We start from the raw sequence: 16,443 nt of genomic DNA, 5'->3' as shown, positions 1-16,443 counted from the left end.
TCTGCTAGACATTTTTCAACGTAATAATCGACATTTATTCTTGATTTTTCAATGATTCTATTGTTTTGCAATTTGGCTATATGCAAGAACTGACGTATTCTTTGCTTAAATTCCCTGTATTTGTTTCTGGGATCTGCAATTCAACGCAATAGTGATCACTCACGGCATTTTGTAGGTTACGGAAATTTTTGAATAATAGATCAATTAGCGTTTGAGTTGTTTTTGGTCTCCCGGTTTGCAAATTTAGTTCCAGCCGGGTCTGAACCATTTGTTTGCAGGATGAAAGTTAGTTGCTTATTTTTGTTTTCTTCATGAATGAAGTTTATGTTGAAGTCACTTTTGAGTATATATGTTTCATGTTTGGTTTCGCAACAATTTCGTCCAAAAAACTTTCTACTGTATTAAAAGTATTCTCATTAGAGCGGCCTTGGGGAGGGGGTGTAAATGCAGCTTATTATGGCTTAGAATTTGTTATGAAAGATATCTATAGAAGTAGCCTGGATAGAGTTTTTCTCCAGGAGTTTTGATTTAGCAAAACTCTTCATTTAAATACCAACTCTCTTTCACATACCAACATAAATACTTTTATATAAATACCAACTCTTTCCTCCTCGCAACGTTTTTGATAGTATTATAGTTTGGAAGGTAAAACAACTCTTTTCCGTCGACATTATTTAACCATGTTTCTGTTATGCATAAAAACTAATTCTTTTTGTTCATTGCTCACAAATTGTTTAATTTCATCATAGTTTTTGGACGGAGAGAGACTAATATTTTGGAAAATAGTAATTATTTCTATTTTTCCAAAGTTATTCTTTTCCTTTTATCTACGAAAAAAAATTTATCAAAGCGCAGTCGCAGCAAAGCATCTTCAGTCGCAGCTTCAAAATATTAATGAAGTATTGCGGAAAACGGTCGAGAAAAAAACAATTAGGCCGTTTTATTCTTCTTTAATTCCTCCATCTGAAATTATTAGGTTCCTTCCTTGAAAAAAGTTATTTTATATGATTTTTATTTTTGTGACAAAAGAATTAAAACGTTCTCTAATATGCTCTTGTGGTAAGTAGATTTTGACTTTTGTTACATTCCAAAACGGTTTTGAAAGAATCCCCCCCTCCCAAGTCATCGGATAAAAGGCGGTCAAATTAAGCTCAGAAATTAATACACAAAAGGCACTGAAACGTAAATGTACTATTTCGCTGTTGTAAACGGTCTAAAACGGGTAAAGTTGAGGCGTTTATTTCCTTGGGATTTTTTTCTTGAGGGTTTATTTGCTATCGAAAATTAAGGGTGCGGGCTATAATTTCATGGAGGGGACTATAATGGGAAAGACCCATTTTTTAAAAATAATTGTGCATTCGAATGCTATTTTCAATGTTGAAGCTAAGTTGGTTTTGAATTGCCAGTCAGGCTATTGTTTATCATCAAAAGTGTTGTGTTCCGTGCAACTTGGATCTATACCTGCATTGACAATTCGGATGTTTTCTGTTTGTACCCAAGCCCCTCCCCCCAGTACGTTATTCATCCCCAGTTACAGAGCACGTGCCATTACATAGTAAATCTTTATAAAAATTTTGCACGTGCGTCTGGGGGTGAAAATAAAATGCACCCACTAAGCTGGGGGGGGGCACAAATGGAAAACATCCGACAGTTTTAGCGACTCATTCAGTTATAAAAATTAGGGAAATACTCTATAATGGTAAGACTCGAAAGTGCAGCTAAATGTTCGTTTTAAGGAAGAGTTTTTCTACGTGGTCATGATCGGGATGGCGTGTGGGAGTGTGATGGTGTTGGCCACCTTCTTACTTCTCCTGTATGTCTCAGATCTGTTGGATGAGGAGGAAAACAGCCACCACCTCACAGCTCTATTCTTCTATCAACTCTTCATATGTGCATACCTGTCTGGGGCTGATAAGGCAAGAGGACCCCCCCCCCCCAAAAAAAAAAAAAGATTTCAGAATTTCTATAATTTAAGCTGTGACAAATTTCCGACAGCACTTATCAGATAATGCATTGTTTGACTTAGAGGTCGTGAGACAATTTGATAGATCACATGAAAAAAAATGTACTTATCTGATTTTACTTTTATAAAAATTTACCTATAGCGGAAATTGTATCCTTTCGGAACTATTAGGATATTACACGATGAGAAATTTGATAAGATATTTGTGTGATCTTGGTACAAGATCACCCACAATAAACATTTTGGAATCATTGGCAACTCATAATAACCAATGGTTCTCAATGACCTTGCCTGCTTCTGTCGCGCAGACCTAGTTCACAGTTTCCAAGTCATAGTTGACTTCAACCTATCTCACGACTAGATTTTTGGTGTGTTTCGGGTCGATATGACCTCTGGCTAGAGCTGCCCATATCTTACGCTGACTGACCTATGATCACTTTTAGCGTTCATTGTACAAACTTTTGCCTGATCCTCTACCAGTTCAGACCATGTAACTTTAGAACTGTCCTAGTGTGCCCTCTTTGATCAGCGACCCTTTTTGCCTGATTAGATTGGGTTTTGAGAATTTCATTTTCGTCTTGTTTTGCGCAGTTCTACAATGTGGATGTTCACACCCCCGTTCCTTTTGTTGTCACGCCGAAACAGGAAGTGGAGCGAAAAAGCGAGTGGTTTTGCGGCGTAAAATTTTTGCGCTCTAAATTTAAAGTAGAGTGAGAAAACGGGGTTTGAACAAAAATTCGCTTTCTCGCTAGTGGTTTTTTGTTCACATGCGGCAATTTCACTTTGATTTTTACTGTTTTTTCGATTTTTTGGGTCGGATTTTTTTCTAAATGGTTTTTCCAATCCATTCATAGTCCGTTTTAGGTCTAGTTTTTTTAGTCAATGAAAATTCTTTGAATTGTACGTCAGGACTTGTCCTGGTATGTGTTTCACTTCGTCGAATAAAAAAATGTTTCGCTTTACCTCATTTTGCCGCTTTTTCAACATTTTGCGTGATCTTTTTTGACTTCTCTAGGCTAGTTTCTCTCATTCTGCTAAAAATGATTTTGAACATCAGTTGCTCAGCAAAGCAATTCAAAGTAAACAGAGTCAGTATAAAAAATTGATGTCAGAAGTAGAAACGGGATAAACCCATAAAGCCCAATTTTAGATGCCCGCTATTTGAACGTCGTTCGTGTAAGTCTTAGTTACCATCTCTAATGCTTATTGGTATTGATAGTAGCCCCTGTATCCTCTCTCTAAGAAACAGAAGTACGTTATGTTCAACTACGAAATGCCATCGAAATAAATCGGACTTAAAAAATGTTTTTGTACAAAAAATTTTTTTTCAATATCTTCTATTCTTTCAATCCCAATCATGCTTATTGGAATTAACGGCGGCTATTTTCCGGCAATCTGCCGGGTATGTTTTTTTAAAAATATTTAGGCGATTTTTAATGGAACAATTTAAATAACAAGCTCCTTGTTCGATAGGCGCAAGGTAGGTCTGGTTAAGTCTTATCAGAGGTCATTTAACTCAGAGAACCTCAGCTGGGTGACTTTTGTCCTCTTTTTCCCAGATCTACAGTGTGGACAGAGTTGAGTGTAGAGTGGCGAGTATGATGATGATGTTTGCATACTTGGCAGTCCAGGGATCATTTCTCAATGTGGCACTCAACCTCTTCAAAGAGTACGAGCCAAAATTATGGGGAAAAGAGGTCTTCCCACCCATATACATGTTCAGTGCTGTCATATTCCCAGGTAAAATATGTACGCACATACATGCAGACGTACTTTTTAAAAAAAATCCCCTTCCAAGCTTTTTTCGAAAAAAATCAACCCCCCCCCCGATGTTTGGTCGGAGAGTTCTTAAACAATGCACCCCATACACGTCCCAATCCTTATCCTTCTCTCGTTCATCATCACCCTCTCTGTTGGCCTCCTCATAGAAGTCCTCCTCCTTCTCCTTATCTAATGACCCTTCATCACAAGCAGGTATATACTGCAACACAAAAAAACCCAGCTGCGCGGATCGTCGCACGGAGGGGAGCCACGAGGTCCGAAACCCAATTTTAGTCAGTTAAATCTGACACAATCTGATTTAAAGCTTCTAAACAAATAATTTTTTTGGTTAATAGGATATTCCAATTTTAAAAACGGAGATTCTTTTCCAAATTTCAGTTCTTTTGAATTTTTCTTTTCCTTCTTTCCACCCCGGTGGGAATTTCGCAAAATTGATTCTGCACATGGAGTGTGATTATATTCCTGTACTCAAAGAGTATGAATTTGTTGATACGATAAAACGTACGATGGTTTTCGCTTGAAAAGTTAATGTTTCATCTTAAATGTATTTATATGTTTATGATCACATAAGATGACCAAAAGACAATTAGACGACATCCAGCTGCCCACAGAGCAGTATGACCCCGTGACCAACTGGATGGCAGACCTTCCCCCATTGACGAAGAAACCCCGAGCCATCCATCCTCGCCAACAAGAACAACATTAACAACAGCGTTATCTGCCGAAACAACATCAACAACACCAACCCGGACAACAATCGCACGAAACGATTAATCCCAGCCTTTTCGACCTTTGCAAAAAAAACCTTTAGACGATGGTTTGCCGAAAGGAAAATACTTCCCCCTCAAAGACGCTCGCCTGGAAATTCAAAGGCTACGAGAAATGCTGCCACTCGACCAGAACCCGAAGTTTGTAACTTCTCTAGACTACTCACTAACGACAGAGTATAACCAATGGCGCCTCTCAGAAATGACGACGATTCAAAACGTCATAGCGAATACCAAGATGCTAGTACCAACCAAATCCCTGCCAGTGATTCCGGACTTTTCCTTGCTACCTACTCTAAACCTTCGGAGACTTGGGAATAGGAATAATCAGGACCGAAAATACGAACTAGAAAACAAGGTTCTGAAGACTCGCGTTGAAGTGCCATTCGAGCAGATAACAGTATTCCCAAGCACTGATTCACCGCAACCGGAGACTATTTCAACCGATCACCTAATTGTTGAAAACTCCAACTTCCGACATCAGCTTTGGGATTCGGAATCCAATATTGCAGATCTACAGAGCAAACTCGACCGGTTGAAAATTTCAAAGCAAAGTGCTTGCCGCGAGAAAGAGGAGTTCAGAAAACAACTAGTGGTCTCTTCACAAACTGTGAAGATCCGAGATCGGCAACAGCTAGAGCTTCTAAAAAAAGCAAACCAATTGATTGAAACAAATAAGCTGCCCGGACTTCAGCTTAAGGAATTAAAAGACAAACAGATAGTCCTTCTAGCAAAATTGACAACAAAAACAATTAAATTTTCATATGATATATTAATGTTTCTTTTAATCTATCACTAAAAGTTTCTCCATTTTAGGATCAATAGCCTGTAGTTTATGTTTAATACAACGCACTTGCGTTCGTCTTTTCTATCTATGTAGTTTGTGCCTCAACCTGTTTAACACTTTTTATTACTCAGTGTCTCATCACTTACATTTCTAGTGTATTCGCGTGTAACTTGCTCTACCTAACCATTGATGTTAAACTTATGCACAAACAATCTGTATTTGTGATTGTTCCTTGGCAATGCTTTTCTTCCAAGTCTGCCGTTGTACTCTATATTTCATACCATTTGTAATTTTAACTGAGTTCACAATAACATTGTATTACTGAACTCTGATTATTAATGTTCCTACCTTTCTATAACTATTACTTGTAAGCTCTAATATTCTTTATAATTAAATGTCAACTTTATACGATAGAGCACAATTTTTCTCTGCTTTAAATAGGGGTGAGCTGTAGTATTGCTAATTGGATAATTGCCGCCGCAATTACCGATGCTACAAAGAGTATAAATATTTAACAGTCGACTTTGTGAACACTTTAGACTTAGTCTAAACTGACGCAATATTAAGAGAGAGAGAAAGAGAGGTATGCTGCGTGGAATGCGTTGAGTGAATGAATACATCATTCATAGCCAAATACTGCTGTGTATTATTTAATACACTATAGCACAAGCTATACCGGCTGATTCACTGCCGCTATTAATACGCGTACTAAGTGAAAGATACTGAAGCTATCCAGGCCACTCTTCACAGCAGCAAGTCTCAAACGATAAAATGACTGAAGACAAATAGTAGTCGGCTCCACGAATGACCTAGAAACTGATTCGGAGCTAGTCATAGGTCTTGTGATTTTTAGTCGTGTTGACTCAAGTATAAACACGCACGAGCCTAGAGCTTGCTGCTGAAGGAAATCAGTTCAAAACTCAAGCAGCGCAAACTTAAGCCGCTTCATTTTCCACTAATAATTTCTCTCTCTCTCTTCCTCTCTCTGCTCTAAGAGCGAAACATCTACTCCTCCGCTAAGCGGGAATAACAGCAGCGATTGTAAGTCTGCCGATTTTTATAGCAAAATAGAGTTAAAGTAATATTCACATCCAGCAGTAAGATGGATCTAACTTCTTGATTAAGATAAGATACCCCACCATATTTTCAAGTAGGATTTACCCCCAAATTGTGCTCTATCCTTTCTATCTGTTTAATAATTAATCTTTATATCTAATCAATTTTATTTCTAGCAAATAACACTTAGATTTGGAAATTAGCAAAGAACATTGTGAGCATATAGTGAGACTTATTCTAGCACTTAAGTAAGGTCGCTATAATAATATTGGTTTAGCTCTAGTGTGGTAATTAAGATCAAGCGAATAAAATCCCTACCACATCAGAAATAAAAAAACATTGCTTTAGTAGTGTTTGATTGGTATTACAGGTACAGTGTGTGCTGTGTATTTTGAACTGTTCAGGGATGACATTGGGCTGACCGGAAATGGGTACTCCTGCTTCCCATCCGCTAGAAAGGACTCATTCCTCTTCTTCATTGTCACCCCAACCCTCCTCTTCCTACTCGCCAGCCTCTTCGTGAGTTCTCACACCATCGTACCCTACGTAACCTACTTTAGACCCGCCGACCCCCCCCCCACGCCCAGACTGATGAAATATCGAAAAAGTCTAAAAAGCCTACTCGATGCTATGAATTAAAAAAAATTTATCAACTGTTTAGAATTATAAATGAAAAGTCGAATTTTAACTTCAGCTAAATGTTGCTAACAACAGCAAAATTAAGCTGTGTGCAATTTTTTTTGTGAATGGCAGAAGAAATTGTGCATTATTACCCGATATCTCTTGTAAAATCGAAAAGGCTATTTTCACGAGAAATTGAGTAATTTTACCTGATTTTTTTTTTTGGTTTGAACAACGTTTTCATTTTTGTCAATCAGACATGTCAATTTTACATTTTTGTGTGTTGTAGCAACAATTTTGTGTGAAAATTCACATGATTGTTTCACGTGAATGTATAAGTTGAATCGATTACTCTCACATCAAAAAATGCATGAGTTTTACGTGAATTATGGTCTGATCCACTGGAAAAAAGACCTGAGACTATGATCGAGAAAATGATTTAGATTAAAGATATTTCCCGGGATGACAAAAAGTTGTAATCATAAAACTTTCATATTATGGACCATTGACTTCATAATTCAAAAAAGTTTTAGGAAATTGGCATGACTACAACTTTGCCATAAATGGAAGTTTTATGACTACAACTTTCTCATAAATGGAGGTTCTATGACTACAACTTCTCCATAATATGAAGTTCTATGGCTGCTAATTATCCATAACAGAAACGAGGCATTTAAAGGGTCTTGGTTTTTTCGTGAGTCCTCATGAGCTTCTTAAACTACAAGGGAAAACAGACTGTTTTTCTTGCAGAATAAGCAAAAATAGAGGCTCTTTTTTTCCAAGACATATATATATAGCTAAAACCTAAAATCCCGGATAGGCCAGGAACATTATAGCACATCATAGAAGAAAGAAACAAAGCACAATTAAAATACAGCACATGGGAGAAGGTGCCTGTAAGGGCACAAAGGGATGGACATTTAACAAAAAATCGACTTTTTTTTTTAAAAAAAAACCATTTTACCCCCAAAAAGTTAAACGAAGACGCCAAACCAAAAAAACGTGGTGCCTTACAATCCTTATGGATAGAAGGCACTGTCAAAACAGTATGGGAAACATTGAACAACTAATTGACCCAGAAGGTCTTATTACTTTTTTGAAATAAGATTGACTTTTTGAGAAACACTTGACGAAATCGCAGAAATTGACTTTATATATCACTTATGCAAAATTTTCTTGATTCATGGCCAACGTTAGCCTAACGCACGCTTGTTATATCAATTTGAATAGCCTAGACTCAGTAGTAAAGAAATGAGGCTACTTTTTACATAAAAAACGTTAGAAAAATTAGCGTTTCCGACCTTCACCTTTTTTATGTAACAATTTTTAAAGTATTGACCCAAAAGAAAAATCTCGGGTAGTTATAGCATCTATATGAATAGGAGCCACTACCAAAACAGTATGGGTAACATTGAACAACTAATTGACCCAGAAGTTCTAATTACTTTTTTGAAATAAGATTGACTTTTTGAGAAACACTTGACGAAATCGCAGAAATTGACTTTATATATCACTTATGCAAAATTTTCTTGATTCATGGCCAACGTTAGCCTAACGCACGCTTGTTATATCAATTTGAATAGCCTAGACTCAGTAGTAAAGAAATGAGGCTACTTTTTACATAAAAAACGTTAGAAAAATTAGCGTTTCCGACCTTCACATTTTTTATGTAACAATTTTTAAAGTATTGACCCAAAAGAAAAATCTCGGGTAGTTATAGCATCTATATGAATAGGAGCCACTACCAAAACAGTATGGGTAACATTGAACAACTAATTGACCCAGAAGTTCTAATTACTTTTTTGAAATAAGATTGACTTTTTGAGAAACACTTGACGAAATCGCAGAAATTGACTTTATATATCACTTATGCAAAATTTTCTTGATTCATGGCCAACGTTAGCCTAACGCACGCTTGTTATATCAATTTGAATAGCCTAGACTCAGTAGTAAAGAAATGAGGCTACTTTTTACATAAAAAACGTAAGAAAAATTAGCGTTTCCGACCTTCACCTGTTTTATGTAACAATTTTTAAAGTATTGACCCAAAAGAAAAATCTCGGGTAGTTATAGCATCTATATGAATAAGAGCCACTACCAAAACAGTATGGGTAACATTGAACAACTAATTGACCCAGAAGTTCTAATTACTTTTTTGAATAAATTATACCCCATTGGTCGCTTTTTGATAGATTTTCAATGCATTCGGTTGAAATTTGAAGAGAAAGGTATGCGCTTGCTCTTGATTGATATTTTTTTCAATGAAAGTGTCAACGAGAAACCAAAGATGGTGCTGACTATTGTAACGCTTATTTTCAAAAGATGGCACAAAATTGAATGTCTGATTTCGGCCGAAGTGTTTTCCAATTTTTTTTAGCACATTGTCATTTTTGCTTATATCTACTGGAGGTCTGATAATGCAACTTTCGAAAATGACGAGTTCGATTCTAACAATTCTTTCTATGATTTAAAGCAAGCTTTTTAATCTTTCTCTGTTACATATCTTTCTGTTTCTGTTACATTTGTAAATCATTTTTAAAATAAAAATAGTTATCAAATGAAGCTTCATTCAGGTGTACACGTGTTGTGCTGGGTAGTTTTTGACTTTGTTGACTATGAGAAGGCGGTTTTCACAAAATTGCTATTGTTTTCTCGGTTTTATACGTGTTTTTTTTGTGCCACTGTAGAACATAGACAAAGTTTATGGTTATTGGTGTCCTCCATAAAAGTTCTTAACTAAAATACTATAAGATAAAAACTTATAACTACTTTTTGGTGTTAATTTCTCGAGCAAAAATACACTGCTTTCTAAAGGCATCATCCCACTAGGCCTAAAAGATTTTTGATGTTCTTTCAAGTGCGTATGTAAATTAGTTCTAGTAACTAATAGTTTTATATACATACTTGAGAATAATTTATTATTATTATTATTAATATTTCGTGTTAGTTTCTTTTATCAGTTCATGCTATTATTAAAAGGTGGTCCCATGAGTTTTAAAATAAAACGTTGCTTCAGTTCCCCAAAATTTCTTAAGTTTATTTATTCATTTCAATGGCTTCGAAAACACTGATTTTAATTTTTTATTAATTTCATAGTTTTGCAACCTGTTCAGCTATCTTGTTATTTGATGCTATTATTAAAAGTTAGAGACGTTTTTTGAGGATTAATCATGACAATGTTAACCCTGTGACCATCAGTTTAAATGGAAAGTCAGAACTAGCTGTTCAAAAACACAGATGCCCGAGACTCCTTGTTTTCGTGTGTGGTTTTTAAAATTACCCGGTAAGAATATCCTCCGGATCTTTTCAACAATTGCCCCCCCCTTTGGTACCTAGTAGAGAATCGCCACCCCTTCTGTGCTATACTTTACCACGATATTACTTGGCCTACAGTTTAGATAGCCGAATAATAGTTTAAGCGCAACTGCGGACCGCTGTTCATGACCATGCCTCTCATGCGCTGTGGGATGTAATCTGGAAATTGCGGGTCGGAAATTCTTTTCGCTTTGTATTCCCGTTCGGCTAGTTGCCATAGCATGGTGTATTTTATTCTATTCAATTTAACATAGTATGTGCATTCGTGGAAAATTATTAGTCGTCTCTGATTGGTTAATAAATGGCTCGCTTAAATTCTATTCAAGTATAGCCACCCCTTTTGCAAAAAAGGGAGGGTGAATTGTTGAAAATATCCTATCCTCCTAGTAGAAAATAGCGGGGCTTGTGTATAAGCCAACCGAATTACGAAAGTGACTCAGGGGATAGCTTGTTCTATTGTTGATGACCCTAAATACTTGAAGTAATTGTAGACTCATTATCATCTCGAGAGTCAAAGATATTATTATTATTATTATTATTATTATTATTATTATTATTATTATTATTATTATTATTATTATTATTATTATTATTATTATTATTATTATTACTACTATTATTATTATTATTATTATTATTATTATTTTTATTATTATTATTATTATTATTATTATATTATCATTATTATTATTATTATTATTATTATTATTATTATTATTATTATTATTATTATTATTATTATTATTATTATTATTATTATTACTACTATTATTATTATTATTATTATTATTATTATTTTTATTATTATTATTATTATTATTATTATTATTATTATTATTATTATTATTATTATTACTACTATTATTATTATTATTATTATTATTATTATTATTATTATTATTATTATTATTATTATTATTATTATTATTATTATTATTATTATTATTATTATTATTATTATTATTATTATTACTATTATTATTATTATTATTATTATTATTATTATTATTATTATAATTATTATTATTATTATTATTATTATTATTATTATTATTATTATTATTATTATTATATTTATGGCACAAAAATGACGGTGTCAGGACAATTTACCCTATTCCATTTTACCCAGTGTCATTTTACCCAATTGCTAAAATTACCAGAACGACTATTTAGCCTACTATGTAACTAAATGGCCCGTGGGACTCTATATGAAACTATCGCAACCGAACATCGGATAATTGAACGAAAAGATCAAAGAGCAATGGGTAAAATGGCAGGCTGGGTAAAATGACAAGTTGGGTAAAATTCAATTGGGCAAATAGTCATGTATCCAAAAATGACATAATTTTACCTGCCGAAGGATTGATCAAGCGATTGATCATAAGTGGAAACAATTATGTGATACAGAACGTTGGGTTCTTGATTACAATGGTATGTCTTCATGTATATGTGGTGTTGCAGGTGTTCTGGCTGACATTTCGGAGTGCGAGGGAGCTGTTTTTCGAGATGAAGGAGAGCGGGGTCTGGAAGGTGTTCGAACTCAACATCCAAAACAACATTGTCGCCATGCTAAGTTTGTATCATTAAATTTCACAAATAATAAATCAACGAATAATAGTTGTATTTTCTGATCAGTTATATTATTATCTTAACTGCGTTATCTTGTTACGATTATAAAAATGCTTTCTCTTGGTGTCAAATTTATCCAATTATTCCTAAATTCATTACACTTGTCGCAGAAACGTTTTTGTTCCGACCCTCACTTTGAAGGGAGGGAGGAGCTCTATACTTACCTGTTTTTTCTGTTGAGACAATTTTAGCCGATCGATATATTCATTGTAGAGAGTTTTGAGTGGTATCATTAAAAAGCACTTACATCCTACAAGTTTGTATATAAAAGGATTTTTCGAATTTCGTTTTTTAAACAGAGTTATCGAGGTTTAAAATTTGTGAAAAATCGAAGGTTTTTATTCACATTTTCAGTAATTTTTGCTAATATTTGGCACAATTTTGCTAATAAAATTTAGAATAAGTTAAAATATTGAACGATAGAGTGATAATTTTACAGTTAGAGATAGAAGAGCGTCGCTGAATTGTTTGATTGGAGTTTCTTTGGCTACAAATTTTGATAAAATTTTCAAAATTCAGATTTTTTAAATCAAAAATTGCACAAAATATGCTTTTTTGGTCCAATTTGTTTAAGTTTTCCGAAATTAGAGACCTAGAAACGGCTGACACAATCACTTTAAACTCCAAAAGCGAGCCAGTTGAAACTCGGTGCCTATAAAGGTCTTTTGGAACTAAAATTCTGCCATTTTTTGCAAATTCAACTCGATAATTATATTAAATGCGTCCTTGTTTTTACAATATTTGAAGTATTTCAATCAACAATTGGTTTATTTCGTAAATACTCGGAACACCAGGGCGGTTTAAGGGGCGCGCGGCGAAATCAGGTATAGTTTTGATATTATGATGGGTTCTTACAATCAGAAATTGTTTTTGTTTTGTTTTTTTTTGTTCACATCTTTTTTTCACGGCTCCATTAATTACAGCTCCGATTTACGTAAAAATAATGTTGAATGTAAATATAATTTATATCAAAGAGTTTAATGGTCTTTAATTTTAGTATACTTGGTAAACCTAATCTGATTACTATGTCTACCATTCAAAAATCCAATTGGGTTCTTCAAGAGGTGTAAGTGAACCTGTACCGTGCATTCGGTTGTCACCTAATATCTCTTATTTCATGGAATGTATTTTTTTAAGAAAGTTTGTTTTTTTTTGTTTTGTCAATCTTTTAATATTATTTCTGTCAATTTTAAGTTTGTTCTCAGTTAATACAGGTCAAACTTTCTTTCATTTAGAATACAAACCAAGTTTGTAGCGGATTGTTCTAAAATAATAAATCTTCGTTTCTGGTACTACGAGTGTTCATACAATTTTTTGTGATACTTGTGCATAATTGCCCATTTTTGTAATTGTTCTTTATTCTCTGGTAAATTGTCACATTACTTAACAATCTAACTGAAAAAATCTTAACAAATTTTGTAACTAAACATATTTATTATTTGCATAACATGTGGTTGTAAGGACTGCGACACCGTTCTCTTGCACAATTTTGTAAGGTTTATTTTGCCCTCTATTTTAAAGTTTTGTCGTATGCCAAATATTGGGCAATTAAAAGGTCTCAGTGACCAAGTATAGATGCATAGATGATCCTAGTAACTGTTATTGGTATATAGCTAATGGTTTTTTTATTAAACTTCAAATTAAATTTTTGCAAAGGAAAAATAATTTTGTTCTTCAGCTTATCCTTTTTGTTCTGGTTTGCGCTTTGTTTTCGTATTTTACAACGTTGTATCATTTTCGTAACTTAGCCTCATTATTGAGAGATTTTTGTAATATTTTGTTGAACCAAACAATAGTTTTTCTGTTGGTGGAACGTTTTCACTGATGTCTTCAGGGCTTAGACAAAATAACTTCAATGAAATTGTAGTCCCCATTATTGAATATAGCATGGGCTATAGCTTATATGACTATCAAGCTAGGGGCTACAATGGGAAAGACCCGGAATACGCCGCCAGCCCAGAGTCATTAGGCATTAGGTCTAATCAGACTAAATAAGTCTGATTAGAGTCAATGATCAGAGTTTTATGTATGAAAAGAATTTGGATGGAACTATGAAAAGAATTAACCTAGACTTTAACTAGAGTCCTCGACCGTGTAATTTAATTGAATATTTACCCACCCACCCCCCCTGGAATTAATAGGTCTTTTCATAAATTCCAGGTCTCGACGAGGGTGATCAGAGTTTAAAACAGAGTTTGGTCTAATCACACTGTGTTTGTGTAGCCTCGATCGTGTAATTTATTTCAATATTTACCCACCCCCCCCCCCACCACCTGGAATTAATAGGTCTTTTCATAAATTCCAGGTCTCGTCTAGGGTGATCAGAGTTTAAAACAGAGTTTGGTCTAATCACACTGTGTTTGTAGTAATAACAGTGATGCTGCAACTGTCTGCGTACATTATGTCCCATGAGTCATGGTGGCTGCACGTTTTGTTCAATCTTCTCGTCTTCTTCGGAACCCTCGCATTCTGCCTTGTCATTGTATTCTACCAGCCCGAGATCAGAGCCGCACTTCGAAAGAAACTGGCACCAAAGCCATATCAGCTCAGGAAACGAAAGAGTTTGTTCCATGAAACCCCCCCCCCCCACGGAAAAACCCCACATAATTTTAGATGGGAAATAAACCCCCACGGAAACAAACCCCCTTTTGACTATTAAAGAGCTGTGCATTTAGCGCGTGTGGCCATGCCTTAGCGGGCCCGTGGGACTTGATATGAAACTATCACAACCGATCAAATTATCACGGCCAAAATTTCAAATGGCCAAAATTTCAAATGGCCAAAATTTCAAATGGCCAAAATTTCAAAGTTTACGGTCAAATTTAAAATGGGGGTTTATTTCCGTGGGGGTTTATTTCCTATCTAAAATTATGTGGGTTTTTTTTCCTTGGGGGGTTATTTCCTAGACCCCATATTTCAGTTATCAACAAAAAGGTCAACGAAGTAACCCCCCCCGCTCCCTACAGAATAATCTCAAACCTTAGATTGCTAGGAGATACACTACCCTTCCTTCATCCCCTCCCACGCACTTGCAGTATGCTGACAAACAAACGCTGGATTCATTCTGTTTTGCGCCAATAACATTTTTTAGCCCCCCCCCCCCCCCCACCACTGGATGACAGCATGTTTATTTTCTACTGCGGGGATGCCACAAATACTTCTTTTGTTTTGTTACCTAAAAACGGATTTATTAATTGACATACATCTATATTGACTACTGTTTTGCCATTCTGACGGCGAAATTCAAGACCTTCAACATATCATAGAACTTTAATTTTCCTCAACGAAAAATTGACGCTTAGATTAATTTTTCATTGCCCAAATTATTCAAAATACCTATCGTTATGTTAACGATGAAAAATGGGAAAAATCATCGATCAAAATCCTTATTGTTGAAAAAACAGTAGACTTCGAAACTATAACAAACACAGTAATCGCCAATCAATGTCTTGCCTACTGAGGATAATTCTAAATTTGAGAAGTAAATAAACATCCAGTCATGCATTCAAAACCGGGATTAAAGACAAAAGTTTGTCACAAAACGAGATAGTTTATTCTTTAGTCCAAAATTGTTCTATTTGGGGGCTGGGCGAGTGGGCAAAGCATACTATATACAATGTTCAGTTCTTTGTTGCTTCAAAAAGTAACCATGTCAATGAAAGAACAGCATTTTTTAAAGTTTTTAAAGTTTCTTAAAGTTTTTAGTCTTCGCCAAGAAATCTCCCGATTGCTTAGTTTGCATAGAACGCATAGCGTAGCCTCGACCCCCCCCCCCCCCCCCAAAATTACTGCATATATACCATAACGGGGCAGTATCTTTTCATACTACAGAACAAAAAATGATTTTGTAAGTGGGTCAAAACAGCCATGGCTTACAAACAAATTGTGCGTTTGTGTTGTTCGGCAAAATTTGTTTATTCTGTTTAGAGGCGCGTAGATACAAACAGTTCGGAGACGATTCCGTCCCCAACCTTGGCCGACCCAGTGACGTATCTTCTGCTTCTGGGGGTCACGTGTCCAGTGTGCCAGTGGACTTCGCACCCCACCAGCTGGAACCCTCATCCATGTCCAGAGCCAAGACCCTGATGGAATACGGGGACTTCAAGATCAGGGCTCACAACAGCAATAACAACAGTCACAACAATAGTCACAATAATTCCGTCTACAACACTGAAACCGAGGACGACGATTATTTCTACGGTAATATTTTACAAAATAAAACCCAGATTTAATTCCTCGACCCAAGACCACTCCAATTTGGGTCTTGGACAGGAGTGTTCCGGACCAGCAATACCTAAAATGGCTTTGATCAGGCTCATTTGGGTAACTGACCAGAGTGTTAGACTAAACTGTGGCGAACTGGACACCCCTGTCCAGGACTTAGAATTTTCTGTTCAGAGGGGTCCAGTCACCTAACTATGGGTTGAAACTCTGGGCTAAAAACCAAAACAGTGTGCACATTTACTTAAGTGTCCGGGTTGAAGATCCAGACCGAATCGACCTCTGATCTGGTTAAAAAGTCT

The 16,443-nt window shown here is 35.5% G+C and overlaps 1 protein-coding gene across 1 annotated transcript in view; it reads left to right on the top strand.

Moving 5' to 3' along the window:
• Window positions 1-16,120, top strand: part of LOC142357072 (uncharacterized) — a gene marked incomplete at both ends in the record, with an annotated part of 38,588 nt that extends 22,468 nt beyond the window's left edge. The window contains 6 exons of the mRNA XM_075408785.1: window positions 1,737-1,916; window positions 3,523-3,703; window positions 6,726-6,874; window positions 11,753-11,864; window positions 14,287-14,481; window positions 15,848-16,120. Of these exons, the coding sequence (XP_075264900.1) occupies window positions 1,737-1,916; window positions 3,523-3,703; window positions 6,726-6,874; window positions 11,753-11,864; window positions 14,287-14,481; window positions 15,848-16,120 (1,090 nt within the window). The remainder of the gene's footprint in view (window positions 1-1,736; window positions 1,917-3,522; window positions 3,704-6,725; window positions 6,875-11,752; window positions 11,865-14,286; window positions 14,482-15,847) is intronic.
• Window positions 16,121-16,443: the final 323 nt, after the last annotated feature.

The sequence above is a fragment of the Convolutriloba macropyga genome, unplaced genomic scaffold (assembly GCF_964194025.1).
Source record: "Convolutriloba macropyga unplaced genomic scaffold, txConMacr16.3 SCAFFOLD_1805, whole genome shotgun sequence".
In the NCBI taxonomy this organism is placed as follows: domain Eukaryota; kingdom Metazoa; phylum Xenacoelomorpha; order Acoela; family Convolutidae; genus Convolutriloba; species Convolutriloba macropyga.
Note: the sequence above shows the minus strand (reverse complement) of the source record. Positions and strands in the feature narration are given on the sequence as shown.